This window comes from Patagioenas fasciata, chromosome 17 (assembly GCF_037038585.1).
Source record: "Patagioenas fasciata isolate bPatFas1 chromosome 17, bPatFas1.hap1, whole genome shotgun sequence".
NCBI lineage: Eukaryota > Metazoa > Chordata > Aves > Columbiformes > Columbidae > Patagioenas > Patagioenas fasciata.
Window position 1 is genome coordinate 8,514,482 of NC_092536.1, and position 14,604 is coordinate 8,529,085.

The window sequence follows — 14,604 nt, forward strand, 5'->3', positions numbered from 1 at the left end:
TGTAGGACAGAATGTTATCCTTTCCTTTACAGCAAGGCTTACAGTAACCTACATGGGGGTGTTTGGTAGGGTTTAACTGGATTACTCAGAAGTATGAGGTAAAATCTTGCAAAGAGCCTATTCCCATAGTGCGTTTCTCTGGAAAGACTTTGTAAGAATCCTTCTTTTAGAAGACAGCCTTAGTTTGAGAGTACTGCTTGCCTTAGAAGCATGATATAAAATGAACATTTAGTAAAAATTGAGAGGCTTGATGTTGAGACCTTTATGAAAATAAACTGCGAATTCTCTAGTTTGTATATAAAAACTTCAGTAATGATTTGTAGCACCTTCACTTGGGGCCTTTTAAGATACATAATTAAATGCTTGCTGTGTCCTGTAATAAAATTTTGTTTATTCTGTGCTTGAGGTGAATGTGCTTTAGAACAACATAGTCTAGATTGTCTCAGCAGGTTTGTCCCACCAAGGATAGAAGCAATGCTGGCTAGTGTCCCTATTTTTGGTGGTACAGGGATTCTGCTTGTGTTCTTCTGTATAGACATAAAGAATATGCCTCTTATGCTGCTTCCATTTTATAGGAGCACATATGATCTGATGAGGATACTCTATCACTCCCCTGATGACAGGAACAGTCTTCAGTGTTTTCAGACTGCTGAAATGTGTTGTCATAATTCCCTGAGGCTTGCAGCATTTGTGTGACCATCCTTTAGATACTCTTGACATTTTGCCTTTAAAAGATATGACTGACTTCCCTAACAATCAGGATGGCAGTGATTCTCCTGCATAATTGAACATTACCTTTCCTGAAAGCTTGGCTAGATTTTGTAACAGTTAAAATAGGAAATCTTAATACCAGAACTTGATGCAAACTAGTGAAGATACCCAAATTGTTATTCTGCAACATGGACCAGATTTTGGCATGAATAACCTTGAGTTTAAAGCTGAGCTTCAAGTAGGCTGATACCTCAAGATTCTCACCATGCAGAATGAGCAGATGAGGGGCTGTGTCTTGAAGAGCATGTCAAGCTGAAGCACAGTAGTTGACAAGAGACCTTGAAGAGGCTGTGTTTCTACTTCAGTATTCTGGAAATACATCTGAGTTTGGATTAATTAAATCAAGTTAGGAACTTGGTTATGCTGCAGTTAAATCACTTGTCCAGACTTGTGACAATCAGTCTCTTGGTAGGTGGACACAGATCATGCTCAACATTAGAGTGCTCATGTGTCTACTATGCGAAAATGTAATTTGTCACAATAAGAGGATGTTGTCCTGTAAAGAGCAAGTGACCAAGAACAGTGGCATTAAGAGCCCATTGTTTATTCCTTTGTTTTTCAAGGTCACAGAAATTGATGGAGCTACAACTTTCGTGTTTATTGGGTACTGGAACTTTCTACATTATGTATGAAAAGTGCATGGGTTGTCTTGATATGGAAACTTCTTTCCGTACTGACACAGAAGCCTGTAATAGCTGCATGCCTAGGGGACTTGTTTTCAAAACTTCAGCTGCAAGCAGCTTCTGATATTCTTGTGCCTAAACTGTGATTATCTTTTGGAATTAATGGCATCTACTCAAGTTTACTAGTGTGTATTGAAGAATTTTCCTACAAAGTGAGGTGTTACCTGAATGGGCCTCAGTTTTGCTGAGACACATTTGTGGGAGGGAGTAAATATCTTTTTACATGTGCGTACATTTGGCTTGTATTGTATTACAGAAACTTGAGTATGTCAAGATTAGCAGTTAGTGAGCTGAATAACTCTTCGTTAGTAAGCTGGACAGAAAGCAAACAATTCCTGAGGTGTTTTTGGGCACGGTCCTGGCACACAACACTTGTAGGTATCTCCATTACATACCCAATTTATGATTTAGTGGGTAGCTTTACAGAAGCTGTAACAAGCCATGATGAGGCAGATCAAAACACACTCAAACAGTGTTTCTGACACTATAATGGGATTGATGCCCAAGGGGTTTAGTCTATTGTGTGAAGGTCCTGGTGGTATGTATTAAAGGAGTCTAATGACTGAGTGTTGCTGGTGGTAGTTTCTGTCCTGTCTCCTTGAGGGCAGTCATTTTGCACTTGCACTGAAAAGTAGTATAGGTTAATGCCTTAAGATGCTTCAGTGAAGCTGATACAGTTCCTCTGCTTGAAAAGCGTTGCTCTGGGGCATGAAGCAGGTGCTCAGGCTTGTCACAGTTACTGTTATATAAAATGCAGCTTGCGTACATACCGAGCTCGGGTGCGCTGGTAGGGAGATCCAAGTTACTGCAGACCAACTGAAACAGTGATTCACCGCCACCTCCTCCTGTTCACCTGGCACTGGAAGTGAGTGGAAACAAAGTTAACATGAGAGGATGAAAATGAGAAATAGCCATCTTCTAGGGCAGTCTGTTCAGTGACACAAAATGACTTTGTTACATTAACTGCTTCCTACCTACTGCCATATGATTCAGCACGAGTTATGTTTTGAGAGCTGGACATAAGACTGGAGGGGGCCTGCGTTGAAATGCCTGCCTTGGTTGAGCCAAATGGTGTGACATCTTGGGCAAGGAGAGAATCAATTACTATTTTAACACACTTTTCTTAGTTTTCGCTGGAAAGAGTTAGAGTCTAAGAAGTAAGATGAACAAGTCCTCTTGAAAAAAAAAAAAGGGCCATTTGATACCTGCTATGTAGACTTCATTCCATAATGTTGCTAGGAGTGGGTTGCATAATGATAATTGGTTCTTTCCACAAAACCCACTGATACTGTGTTGTAGTTCTGCTGCTTAATAAGTTTTTAGTATTAGATTTACCAGCCTTGATAAATCTAGGATAGGGATGCTACTGATAGTATGCAGCCTATCGCATTGCTAGAACCAGGTTAAACAATAAATGCTATGTTAAAACTCATTTTAGCTTGCATCAGTAATGCAACTCTGGAATGGCTTTGGGACTTGAATACTTAGAATTGTCTAGTTCTTCAGCTATGGAACAAGAGTCAGAAGATTAGTTTTAGTTCCTTAATAAATACTCTTGACAGAGAAATATGCCAGTCTTGCATTTCCTTGTAGAGGAGAGTTTAGACAGATGCTTGAGTTAGACCTTCAGCATGGGAAGTATAATAAAGCACTTCTCTTCTGTCTTTCTAGCTCCAAAATTTGGGCATTAACCCAGCAAACATTGGATTCAGTACCTTAACAATGGAATCTGACAAGTTCATCTGCATCAGGGAGAAAGTGGGAGAGCAGGCACAAGTAGTGATAATTGACATGAGTGATCCAACAACACCCATCAGACGTCCAATTTCTGCTGAAAGTGCCATCATGAATCCAGCCTCTAAAGTAATTGCTCTAAAAGGTGAGTAACCCTCTGTTATTGTAGTATGAAGTACTTTTAGCTGTATTACTGCTTATGTTCTGAAGGTTTATGTAAACTCTCTAAGAAGAATGTATATAAGGATAAGAATTCTTGCCTGAACTTGCATGCTGTAATTTTGGGAGTGGATTTTTCAGTAATCTTTGATTTGCCTCCAGATAGGTGTGAGATCCTTGGGCTTGTCACTGCAGCCTCCTATTCTCACTGAGGACCAGGTCAACATATGGTATACTATCCCTTTAAACAGGTGTTGTAAACATAATGGATATGTGTTGAGATGAATAGGGCTGTAAGGCCATTCTTACTCCCTGTTCTGTCCTTGACCTTTCTTGTAGCTTTGAGCTTACTAGATACCAACAAAATGTTGTAAGGATTGCCAGTAACTGGGAAAGTCTGAATGTACAAGCATGTTAAGTTTGGCAAGCATGAGATCTTGCAGATAGAAGACCTCTGCTTATCAGTACCTGTGGTGTTGATACTGCCTTTAAGTAGCGCTCTGAGCTCAAAGAAATAGTATGTCTCTGGCTCTTTTATTAAATGACCCACTTCTGATATTTAATCTCAATAACTGTTACTGACTATGTACTTTTCTTCCTGCATCTTTTCTAAACAGATGGTGAGTGAACTTTGTCATGATGTTTCATGTTCAGTAGTACAGAATGGTCTAATCTCATAAAAAGTACTGAACTTCAAGGTAGCTGTTTGACAGTTCACTTCATAGCCAGGTGGGAGATTCTAAGTCCTCAACTGGTATTATAGTGCAAATGTTCTCCATTGGCTTATTGCTAACCATCTGGCTGCTTTGACTATTGACTGTACAGAGTGAAGGAGAAGGGTATGTTCTTATGTTTGTGTGTCTGTGATGGAAGTACAGTCAATAGACAAAACCAAGTTACAATATTTTTATGAGAGACCTCTGCTAGCATGTCCTGTGTGCTATTCATTTTTGCCTAAATGTGGTTTTTATTGTGGAAAATTACAGTGAAATTACTTAGGGGTCCAAGAAATAACTGTCCTTGGAACTGGCACAAAACCTGTAGCTTCTTGTCTTTGATCTCAGGCTTATACTGACATTAGGGGAAAAGTAATGTGTTAATGTTTGATTTCAGCTGAATCTATGATTCAGCTAAGATGCTTATACATCTGGCCAAGGACTGCCTTACCTGGGGTGTGGGTAAAGGTAACAATGAAAAAATAGCAACCTCTTAACAAATCTGAAGTTATCTGTAGTCTTGGACCCCTTTAAACAAATCATATTGGCAAGGAAAGTGCCTTCTCTACAGTAGCAAAGCTTCATCTAGCCCTTAAAACCAGACGATATAGATTCCTTTTAAAACTAACCTACTAACTAAATGGATTATCATCAGCTTTGAAGAATATAGCTTTATTCTTGCCAGTGGTAAGACTTACTCAAAAGAAGTATCATTCTGTCCCTACGGAGTGAATAAGTTTGTCCTCTAAAGTATATGTTGAGTGAATGATGTCATATTGACGTGCAGAGTTATGTTGTTGGCTATTGCACACTTAATGATCTCTTCTTCTATCAGTAATCTAATGACCAAAGTGTTGGGTAGAAAAGAGGATGCATAGAGAGCTACCCAACCAATATGTTGTTACCCCCGATAACCAGCAGAAGTACAGTGAACTGCACCGAGATGTGGTTTAAGTCAGTCTGTTGCTCCAGGCTTTCCCTGCTGATTGACTGAGACTTCAGTAGTCAAAACTGTTGCATATTGTGACGCAGTGTGCCATGAGTGGGAATTGCTCATAATCTAAGGGTTATTGAGCAATAAACATACAAACCCACTCTTAAAAAAGAAATGAAATGGTTCTGGATTTAAACTGAAATACAGTATGCACAATTTCATTTCTGGATTGCATGTGGTATTTTCCTGATGTACCAAGGTTTATGCTTTGTCCTTGTTTGTGATTCTTTTGCTTTGCTCTGTATTGAGAGTACTCCCCAGTTGGTGTAAGTGGAGAATGCAGCACTCAGGGTGCTTCCATTCCTTGTGGAGAAACTTCATGCTGTGGTGAATTGATATGTAAATTCTCATGCTAGTGTTCAAAAAATGAATCTGCTTGCTTGACTACACCTGTAGAGATTAGTCCTAAGTAGATTGAAGAGTCTGGTAGCTTGACCAGAAAAACTTATGTAAGACTTTTTTTTTTTTTTTGTCTCAGATCTTGGCCCAAAAAAGTGTTCAAGTACACATAAAACTCAAACTTACACTTGCCTTCATCATGACTTTATAGCAGGTTCTGCTCTCTTAATCCAAATAATGGAATTTTTGGTAGTTTAATTACAGTTTAGAGTTCTGAAGCTTGAATTTGTTGCCGTACTGAAGAAATTGTATTTCTTTGACTCCTGTGGCACTCAACGTGCATAGCTAGCTCTGAAGTCTTGTGTTCTCTTGTGGCACTGCATTGAACTCATGTGATCAATTTACTGTATAAATTATGCTAAAACATTATAGAGCAATCTGAGATGTGTATTAACTCAGGGCTAGTATGAAAATGATTCTTTAGTGGCCAGCAGCCTTTGTCTGTCAAAACTTTCCAGTAGAAGGAACTTCTACCAGTTAGACAGAAGTGTTACTAGCAGGGAAAACACTTCTGAAATAACAGCATTACAAACCAATACTCCAGCAGTCTGAGTGGGTGTCTTGTGAACAGAAAACAATATTCTTAGAGCTGAGTTGTCTCATCTGCAGGGGAGTAAAACATTGCTCTGACTTCCTGAAAGGAACAGAGTTCTGTATGCTTTATAGCTTTGTTCGGTTAACATCAGTTTTAAGTCTACCCTTACTAGCTGCTTCTGTTAGTTAAAAGGAATATTAAAGTCAAACTAAATCTGCAGTATAGTTACTTAAATGGTGAAGTAGCAACCTTAGCTGGAAGTAAAGTTCCAAATCTCTCAATTTTTGACTGACCTCTTCAGCAGACACTTGTATCACTTGTACAGAGCCCATCCATCTCCTAGTTAAGTGCACAGTTTGTTCAACAGAAAAATAGAATGGAAACTGTGGTCTTTAGCTATCTTGAACTGTTCCAAGTCTTGTGCTGTTGGACTCCAAGTCATCCACAGCAGTGACTAAATGGACAAACTGGGGCCATTCTTTCTATTAGTTATGCTAAATGACATCTAGCAGATACCTATCACTTGATACACCAGTGCTGCTACCTAAACCAGAGTTTACACAAGCTCTGTAGCTTAGAATGTTTTTTAGCTACAACTTATAGTTGATTAAAATGTCTATGCTTGTCAGTTGTTGGAATGTCTATGTAAGTGTCCATAAGAAGCAGACTTTTTTGTTTCAGGGACGGTAGAGCTATTGGGGAAGGGGAGGTGATTCTGTTTGATATGAGTCAAGTATCAAAGGAGCATCAGTTGTGACAGGACACTAATCCTGTCTGTAGTATCACTGGAACAGTGGGTTAAACAGGGTGCTTGTAAATAGGGAGAATACAGATGGCCAGTATGGTAACCTGTCCATGATGTTTCTTGGGTTTTGTCACACTAGCTGGGAAAACGCTTCAGATCTTTAACATTGAGATGAAAAGTAAAATGAAAGCCCACACGATGGCAGAGGAAGTGATCTTCTGGAAATGGATATCTGTGAATACAGTTGCCTTGGTGACAGAGACAGCAGTCTACCACTGGAGCATGGAGGGAGAATCACAACCCCAGAAGATGTTTGACAGGCATGCTAGTCTTGCAGGCTGCCAAATCATCAATTACAGAACAGATGAACACCAGAAATGGCTGCTGCTGATAGGAATTTCAGCACAGGTAAGTTACCTGGAAATAGCATGCTATGAAAGCAATTTGGAGAGCCATGGCCCCCCTTCGCTTAATAGCTGCTATTGTTTCTTAACTTTGGTTCCTACAGATAAAAAATTCAAAAATATATTTTTTGTAGGAATAACCTGACTTTTAAGGCAGTTAAAGCATTGGAGGAGGGCATGAGAGGCATTTTCTGCTTTAGTTTACTGTCCCAAAGGTTTTGCTATAAACATTTGAAATCTTATGTCTAAAAACTGACCTTTCTTCTTTTTTTTCTAGCAAAATCGTGTGGTTGGTGCAATGCAGCTGTACTCGGTTGATAGAAAAGTCTCCCAACCTATAGAGGGCCATGCAGCAGCTTTTGCAGAATTCAAAATAGAGGGAAATGCCAAACCTTCTACCCTCTTCTGTTTTGCTGTGAGAAGTCCCGCAGGGGGCAAGGTAAAGTCTGTAACTGTTTTCCTGTTTTGCTGTAGCAGAACTTGGTACTAATAGAACTTCAGTGATGACCCAGTTTAGTATATACTCTCTGAAGAACATGTTGGGAACCATGTGCGTAGCACACTTGGTCAGCATCATTTTGGTGTTTGCTTTTGGTGGGTGTGTTTTTGTTTGTTTTGTTTTTTAGCTTTTCCTGGTTTTTACTTGAAGTTCTGGAAAACTTGTCCCTCTGATAAATATCTGGAACACAGCTCCCAGACTGTGTTGGTTCAGGATTGGGCAGATATTCATCAGCCAAGTGTGGCAGATGACTTCAGTAGCATATCTGAAGAGAGGAACTTCTTTCATGTGGCTGTACTTGCAGGCAGTCTTGTGACATGTTCTTTTCTCTTCCTAGCTACACATAATTGAAGTAGGTCAACCAGCTACTGGAAATCAACCATTTGTTAAGAAAGCTGTTGATGTATTTTTCCCACCTGAGGCACAGACAGACTTTCCTGTAGCAATGCAGGTAAATGTTTGACCCCCCCAAAAAAATCAACTTTATAGCTTGACAAGTAGCTGCCATCTGTGTCATAAAGAATGCTTTTTACTAGTGCTTTGCTGTCATTCCTCCTAGTTCTGGGAGGTATGTGAATAGATTTGTGGGAGGTATCTATCTCAGAGCATGCAACTGCTGACCAGTCTAATAGACCAGCTTCATAAATGAACCAAGAGATGCCTTAAGGTAAACAAAGCAAGCTGTCTACATGGCAGGATTCATGTCCTTCAACTGGAAGCTTAATTAACAAAACATCTGAAGGCTTGTTCCAAAGTGAAAGTACTTTTTTTTCTTTTGTCTGAAGACCATTTTGACTTGCAAGCCTCCCTGTTTAAGTACCTTGACAGGCAAACTGGACTGCTCAGTAGCTGAGCCTGGTTTAACTTCTACTGGTACTTTTGTGTAGGCCTTGTTGGAAGAGAGTCGAATTATCTCATTAATATTTCTGAACAGAAACTTGTACTGACATATCTAGACTAGAATGCTAATTATGCCCAAACTTTCTCCCTCAGGCTGGCTAATTAGGGTGAGGAGTATATCCTTTGCTGCAGATGAATTTTAATTTCCCTTCAGCCTCTCTGTTTGGAACTGTGGCTCCAAATGGCCAGCAAAGCTGTTCATTGCTTTGAGCCTGTAAGGAAAAAGCCTGAAGCTATATTTGTTCTTGATGTTGGTGTGAAGGCATGTTACTGCAGTACCATCTTGTGACTAGGCTAAAGGCAGCTGTCTTAACTGTTACAGTCTTAGTCTTGACTAATAAAAACTCATCTTTTGGCAGATTGGAGTTAAGCATGGTGTTATCTACCTGATCACAAAGTATGGATATATTCACATGTATGACTTGGAGTCTGGAGTGTGCATCTACATGAACCGTATTAGTGCTGATACTATCTTTGTCACAGCACCTCATGAACCTACCTCAGGCATTATTGGTGTGAACAAAAAAGGACAGGTAACAAATCCAGCATTCTGGTTTTGATCCTTCTAAAGTTCAGATGGAATGTAACAAACCTGTTGAGTGACTTGATGCAACAAATGTTGTGAAAGGGAGCAAATAACTAGTTGAATAGTCAGTTTTTAACTGTTCTTAGTACAGAACTGCGTGGTTTTGGTTTTGTGTGTGGTGGTGTTTGGTGTGGTTTATTATCTACTACTACGCTGATGGGCTGCATAGCCATTTTGTTGCTGTATTTCATAGTGGTTGTGGAAAGTACAGTACTCCTCAGTATATCTTTTGTCCTTTCCAGGTGCTTTCTGTATGTGTTGAGGAAGACAACATAGTGAACTATGCTACAAATGTTCTCCAGAATCCTGACTTGGGACTGCGTATGGCTATACGTAGTAATCTGGCTGGGGCAGAGGAATTATTTGCCAGAAAGTTCAACACGCTGTTTGCTCAAGGAAGCTACGCAGATGCTGCTAAAGTAGCTGCATCTGCACCGAAGGTAAATAACTCTGAAGGTACAGCTTAGAGATCATGGAGATTTGCCTTAGCGTAGCGGATTTGCTTAACTCACTTGCATTTCAGTACTTGACATTCAAAAACTGAAGTGCTGCAATACTAGTCCTCTGCAGTTTGGTTGTTGCTCTGACTAATACCTTCTCCCATATCCAATAAAGGACTATCTCCTGTAGTTTTCCAACCCTAGACTGGACTTGTGGCCACTGACTTCTTGCTAGAATGTCATTGTTTTGATGAAAATCTCTACTCTGAAGGCTTAATGCTTCAGTGTGTAGTTTAATACCTGGTTTTGACTAATGTTATTCAGCCTTCACTAATTAAACATTGCTTCTCTCCATCTTGTGCCTCTTCAGGGCATTCTACGTACCAGTGATACAATCAGGAAGTTCCAGAGCGTACCAGCTCAGCCTGGGCAGGCCTCTCCCCTGCTCCAGTACTTTGGAATATTGCTTGACCAGGGACAGCTGAACAAGTTTGAGTCTCTGGAGCTCTGTCGCCCTGTCCTACAGCAGGGCCGCAAACAGCTTCTGGAGAAGTGGCTGAAGGAAGACAAGGTAGGCTTGATCATGACACTTAGTTCTGTTGCCTTGTAACAACTGAGTGTGAACAATACTTTTGTTGATACTACATCTCTGAATTCTTCTGCCTGACAAAATACCATTTCTGACTTTAGCTGGAGTGCTCAGAGGAGCTGGGAGACTTGGTGAAGACAGCCGACCCAACCCTTGCACTCAGTGTCTATCTCCGTGCTAATGTGCCAAACAAAGTGATTCAGTGCTTTGCTGAAACTGGTCAATTCCAGAAAATAGTGCTGTATGCTAAAAAGGTAAAGTTGTTTACTACAAACTCCTAGACTTTATGTTTAATGTGTACATTCTCAAGCTATCTTCCATGAGATAAGTTTGATTCCTGTCACTTAAAACTGATAAGTAGGAAAGATTGAGAAATAGTGTTTTCTTCATTGTCATATTGCAAATCATAGTGTATGACCAAGGTCTGAGCAGTCTGCAAGAAAAATATATTCAGAACATCCAGAATTTTATGAACTATGAAGTTATTGAACTGGCTCAAGCTTATTCTGGAGAATAAAGATAAGATTCTTCTTAAATTCATAAGACACTTGTTTTGTAATTCATCCAGAAAAAAGTGGCCTGATGTCCCCTTTTAAGTTTAGGACCTTACTTGATAGATAGTGTCTTAAGACTGTTTAAAGATTTGTTCCTAGCAGTTTTCTTACCTAGTAAGAGAAATTCCCTGGTGCAAGTTCAGTTACTAAGTAGGTGAATACTGAACTTCTGTGTCAACAGACAGGCAGTGCTTTTGTCTGAGAATTCCTGGAAGATGGGGAATGAGCATAGCAACCTCACAGCAGTTCATAGTGCCTGTGATAAAGAATCTGAAGGCTTAAGAGATGGGTAAAGCTTCACAGCCATGCATAACTGTTTCTGAAATCTCTAGGTTGGCTATACCCCAGACTGGATCTTCTTACTGCGAAGTGTGATGAGAGTCAGTCCAGAGCAAGGCCTGCAGTTCTCTCAGATGTTGGTACAAGATGAGGAGCCACTGGCTAACATTAACCAGGTGATGCCTACAACAAGAGTTCTGGTCTCTTTCCACACAGAGGTGATAGCATAGTACCATTGGGGGGACTGGTAAGGCCAGTTCGGGTCTCTAGTTGGCTTGGGACTTTTCTAGCCAAGTTTGGTTACCATTTAAGTCTTTAGAGGCAGGTGTGCTCTGCAGTTCTTTTGGAGGCTTTCTGGCTTATTACTGTAATATTGATAATGAATCTGCCACAGTCGCAGTCTAGGCAATAGCGTTACTCTCCTACTATTGGCTTTTACAGAGTATGCATTAACTCTTCCCATACAGAGAATTTACAGGAAGATGAACAAATAAATGTAAGTTGAGTGCTGGGTGCCAGCAGCCACTTCTGGTTAAAGAGAGAAATAAGGCAAGACTTTGCATTTATTAAGTAATTGAAGCTATGTAGAAAAAGTCTTAACTTTTCTTGTAGCAACTATCCCAACAAGAGAGAAGGGATGGGATTTGCAAGCTGCATTAAAACTGGAGTGTGTGGCAAAATCTGGCATAATAGCTCAAAATAGTGTGCTTCTGATGTTCTAGAGAAAAAGAAAAAAGTGTGAAACTTGTCTCACTATTACTAGTAGTAATCTTATGAAAATAAAGGGAAGGTAGCATGCTGGGTGCTGTGAAGAACTGCCTTTCTAGTGTTCTAGTCAGACCATGGGTGTACACAGATAAATGTGCATGTGTGTGTATAAACCCCTTCTCTAACTTGACCAATCTCAACAGATTGTGGATGTATTCATGGAGAACAGTCTTATTCAGCAGTGCACGTCCTTCCTGTTGGATGCCCTGAAAAATAACCGCCCTGCAGAAGGCCACCTTCAGACTCGCCTTCTGGAAATGAATTTGATTCATGCCCCACAGGTGAGACCTCTTAACCTAGTTCTTCCAGAAACTGAAGGAGAGACAGTAGTAGGCTTGCACAATAACATGATGTCTGATACTGGTATCCATAAGTAGTTTAGTCATTGCTGTGGCTTTTCAACAACTTTTAAGATGAGCTGCTATGATTCTCTAACGGTCTGAATATGAAATGTAACCTCCTAGGTTGCAGATGCCATTCTTGGAAACCAAATGTTTACACACTATGATCGTGCTCATATTGCCCAGTTGTGTGAAAAGGCAGGCTTGCTCCAGCGAGCTTTGGAACACTACACGGATCTCTATGATATTAAACGTGCTGTTGTTCATACTCACCTCTTGAATCCTGAGGTAAGTCTGTTGTACAGAGTAAGAAAGTGGAAGCTTAAGTGAACACTCTTTAGTACTTCTGTAGCTGCTGAAATCCCTGCAGCCACTAGAAGATGGGTTGTAGGTCCTGAAGTACCACACACAGCTGTGATTCAAGAACACTTGTCCAGTTAATGATTAAACTTTAATCTATACTTTTTGTGGCTTAAATTTGACCTTAGTTTCTCAGGTGGGCATTCAAATCTATCTTCCAAACTGCATTTTTTGTAGTTGTAAAGATGCCAAGTGTTTCTTTTTAAGTCCTTGGTCTTGGTGTGTGGAAGACTTCTCTCCTGTAACTGGGATGGAAACTCTGCCTAGTTGCCACATTTTTAGAAGTCAGTCAAATCCTGTGTAAGTTAGTAACATTTCTTTCTCTTTGCAGTGGCTTGTGAATTTCTTTGGCTCTCTCTCAGTGGAAGACTCTGTGGAGTGTTTACGTGCCATGCTGTCAGCCAACATTAGGCAAAATCTACAGCTATGTGTGCAAGTCGCTTCTAAATACCATGAACAGCTTGGTACCCAGTCTCTTGTGGAGCTTTTTGAATCTTTCAAAAGCTATGAAGGTACAGTATTAGAGGGAAGCAGATTACTTGGAAGCACTACTTGATTGGAATTAATAGTAAGGTTTGTAGCTTTTATGGGAGAGGTACTTGTCACATGGCGGGACCTTAGGATTCATTTGTCAAAGAGAGCTCATCACCGTGAGTTCTAGGGATAGCTTTGTTCTAGGTAGTTTCTTACCCTCTTGAGTAAGGATCAGAAAGCAAGATGAAACCCAAAAGAAGGGAAAGTAAAAAAAGTGCTCCTGCAGTTGAATGAAAGCTGCTCCCTCAGCAGGGATGAACTAAGTAACAAGCTGAAGCCCATAGGAGTCTGTAATTCCTTTGCTTACTCTTCTATGTGACTCTTTCTAGGACTCTTCTATTTCCTGGGTTCCATTGTAAACTTCAGCCAGGATCCAGATGTTCATTTCAAGTACATCCAGGCAGCTTGCAAGACTGGTCAGATAAAGGAAGTGGAAAGAATCTGTCGTGAAAGTAACTGCTATAACCCGGAACGGGTGAAGAATTTTCTGAAGGTAAATATTCTATATGTTTTGCTTAGCAGCAGAACTACAGCCTTCTAATGGAGGGGAGTACTGCTCAGTTTAGCTGCCATGTCTGTGAGTAGTCTACTGTGTAGCTGGAATAGGAGTCTGATCATATTCCAGATGTATAATAGGTTCTTCTTGGCTGTCACTGGGAAAGCAAGCCCAAATTCACCATTCCTTTAAAACCGACTTGTATTTGACTTGTACCAAATTCATGAATATGTTGTCACCTAATGAGGTGAATACAGGTGGGCAGAAGGAAAGACTGTAGTTAAGTATTCAGCAGAAGCTTTATTAAGGATAGTGGCTAGACAAAGCTTATTAAAACTGGAGTCAGCCTGTACTGCAACACCTCATGTGCTTTGTGACTGGTAAAATGGGATTTTAATGCCACTTCATTTTGCATTAAGTTCTTGGCCCAGCAACTGTCTTTTGAATTGTTATGTGAATGGATAGTTATTTTGAAGATGAAGATGTGGGCCTAATGTGGCACTTCATAAAAAGCCTAAACTTAAAACTCAACTGGTAGACTGGCTGCATGGTATTCATAGTGGGTAACTTGCTTTTGAAGTAAATTGTCTGCTTGGCAGTCTAAAATTTAAACATATTGTGACTTCTGTGGTCAGACTTTCCTGCTTTGAAAACACTTCAACAAATGGTGGTTGTTTTTTTTTTTCCCCCCACAAAATACAGGAGGCAAAGCTCACAGACCAGCTTCCTCTGATCATTGTCTGTGATCGATTTGACTTTGTTCATGACCTGGTGCTCTACTTATATCGCAATAACCTGCAGAAATATATAGAAATCTATGTACAGAAGGTAAGGAAAATCCAGTTTTAAGCTCTTGCTCTTTCCTTCCTTAGAAGGAGCTTAACCTTTCAGTAAAGTAAAGCAGAATCTGCTATGTCTTTTATCCTCACACTTCTAGTGCAGAGGCTCTTCAATAAACCTTTTGTCTGTTACAAACCCATTAGTGTAGTTTTTCCTGGAATGTATATACAGATGTGTTAGTAACTTAAAATTCACTGCTCTAAAGCATATTTAAATTGTTAACTAGAAGTTCCCCACATGGAAGACTGGGGTTGGATTATTAGTAATGCTTATAACTA

The 14,604-nt window shown here is 40.1% G+C and overlaps 1 protein-coding gene across 5 annotated transcripts in view; it reads left to right on the forward strand.

Moving 5' to 3' along the window:
* The window catches only part of CLTCL1 (clathrin heavy chain like 1), a 35,393-nt gene that overhangs the window by 5,170 nt on the left and 15,619 nt on the right, over positions 1–14,604 (forward strand). For all 5 annotated transcript variants that reach the window (XM_065851710.2, XM_065851707.2, XM_065851709.2 and 2 more), the window contains exons 2-15: positions 3,126–3,333; positions 6,876–7,144; positions 7,418–7,579; positions 7,977–8,090; positions 8,899–9,072; positions 9,368–9,565; positions 9,936–10,136; positions 10,256–10,408; positions 11,041–11,163; positions 11,899–12,036; positions 12,220–12,384; positions 12,788–12,968; positions 13,320–13,483; positions 14,189–14,314. In XM_065851710.2, coding sequence (XP_065707782.1) covers positions 3,126–3,333; positions 6,876–7,144; positions 7,418–7,579; positions 7,977–8,090; positions 8,899–9,072; positions 9,368–9,565; positions 9,936–10,136; positions 10,256–10,408; positions 11,041–11,163; positions 11,899–12,036; positions 12,220–12,384; positions 12,788–12,968; positions 13,320–13,483; positions 14,189–14,314 — 2,376 coding nt within the window. The remainder of the gene's footprint in view (positions 1–3,125; positions 3,334–6,875; positions 7,145–7,417; positions 7,580–7,976; positions 8,091–8,898; positions 9,073–9,367; positions 9,566–9,935; positions 10,137–10,255; positions 10,409–11,040; positions 11,164–11,898; positions 12,037–12,219; positions 12,385–12,787; positions 12,969–13,319; positions 13,484–14,188; positions 14,315–14,604) is intronic.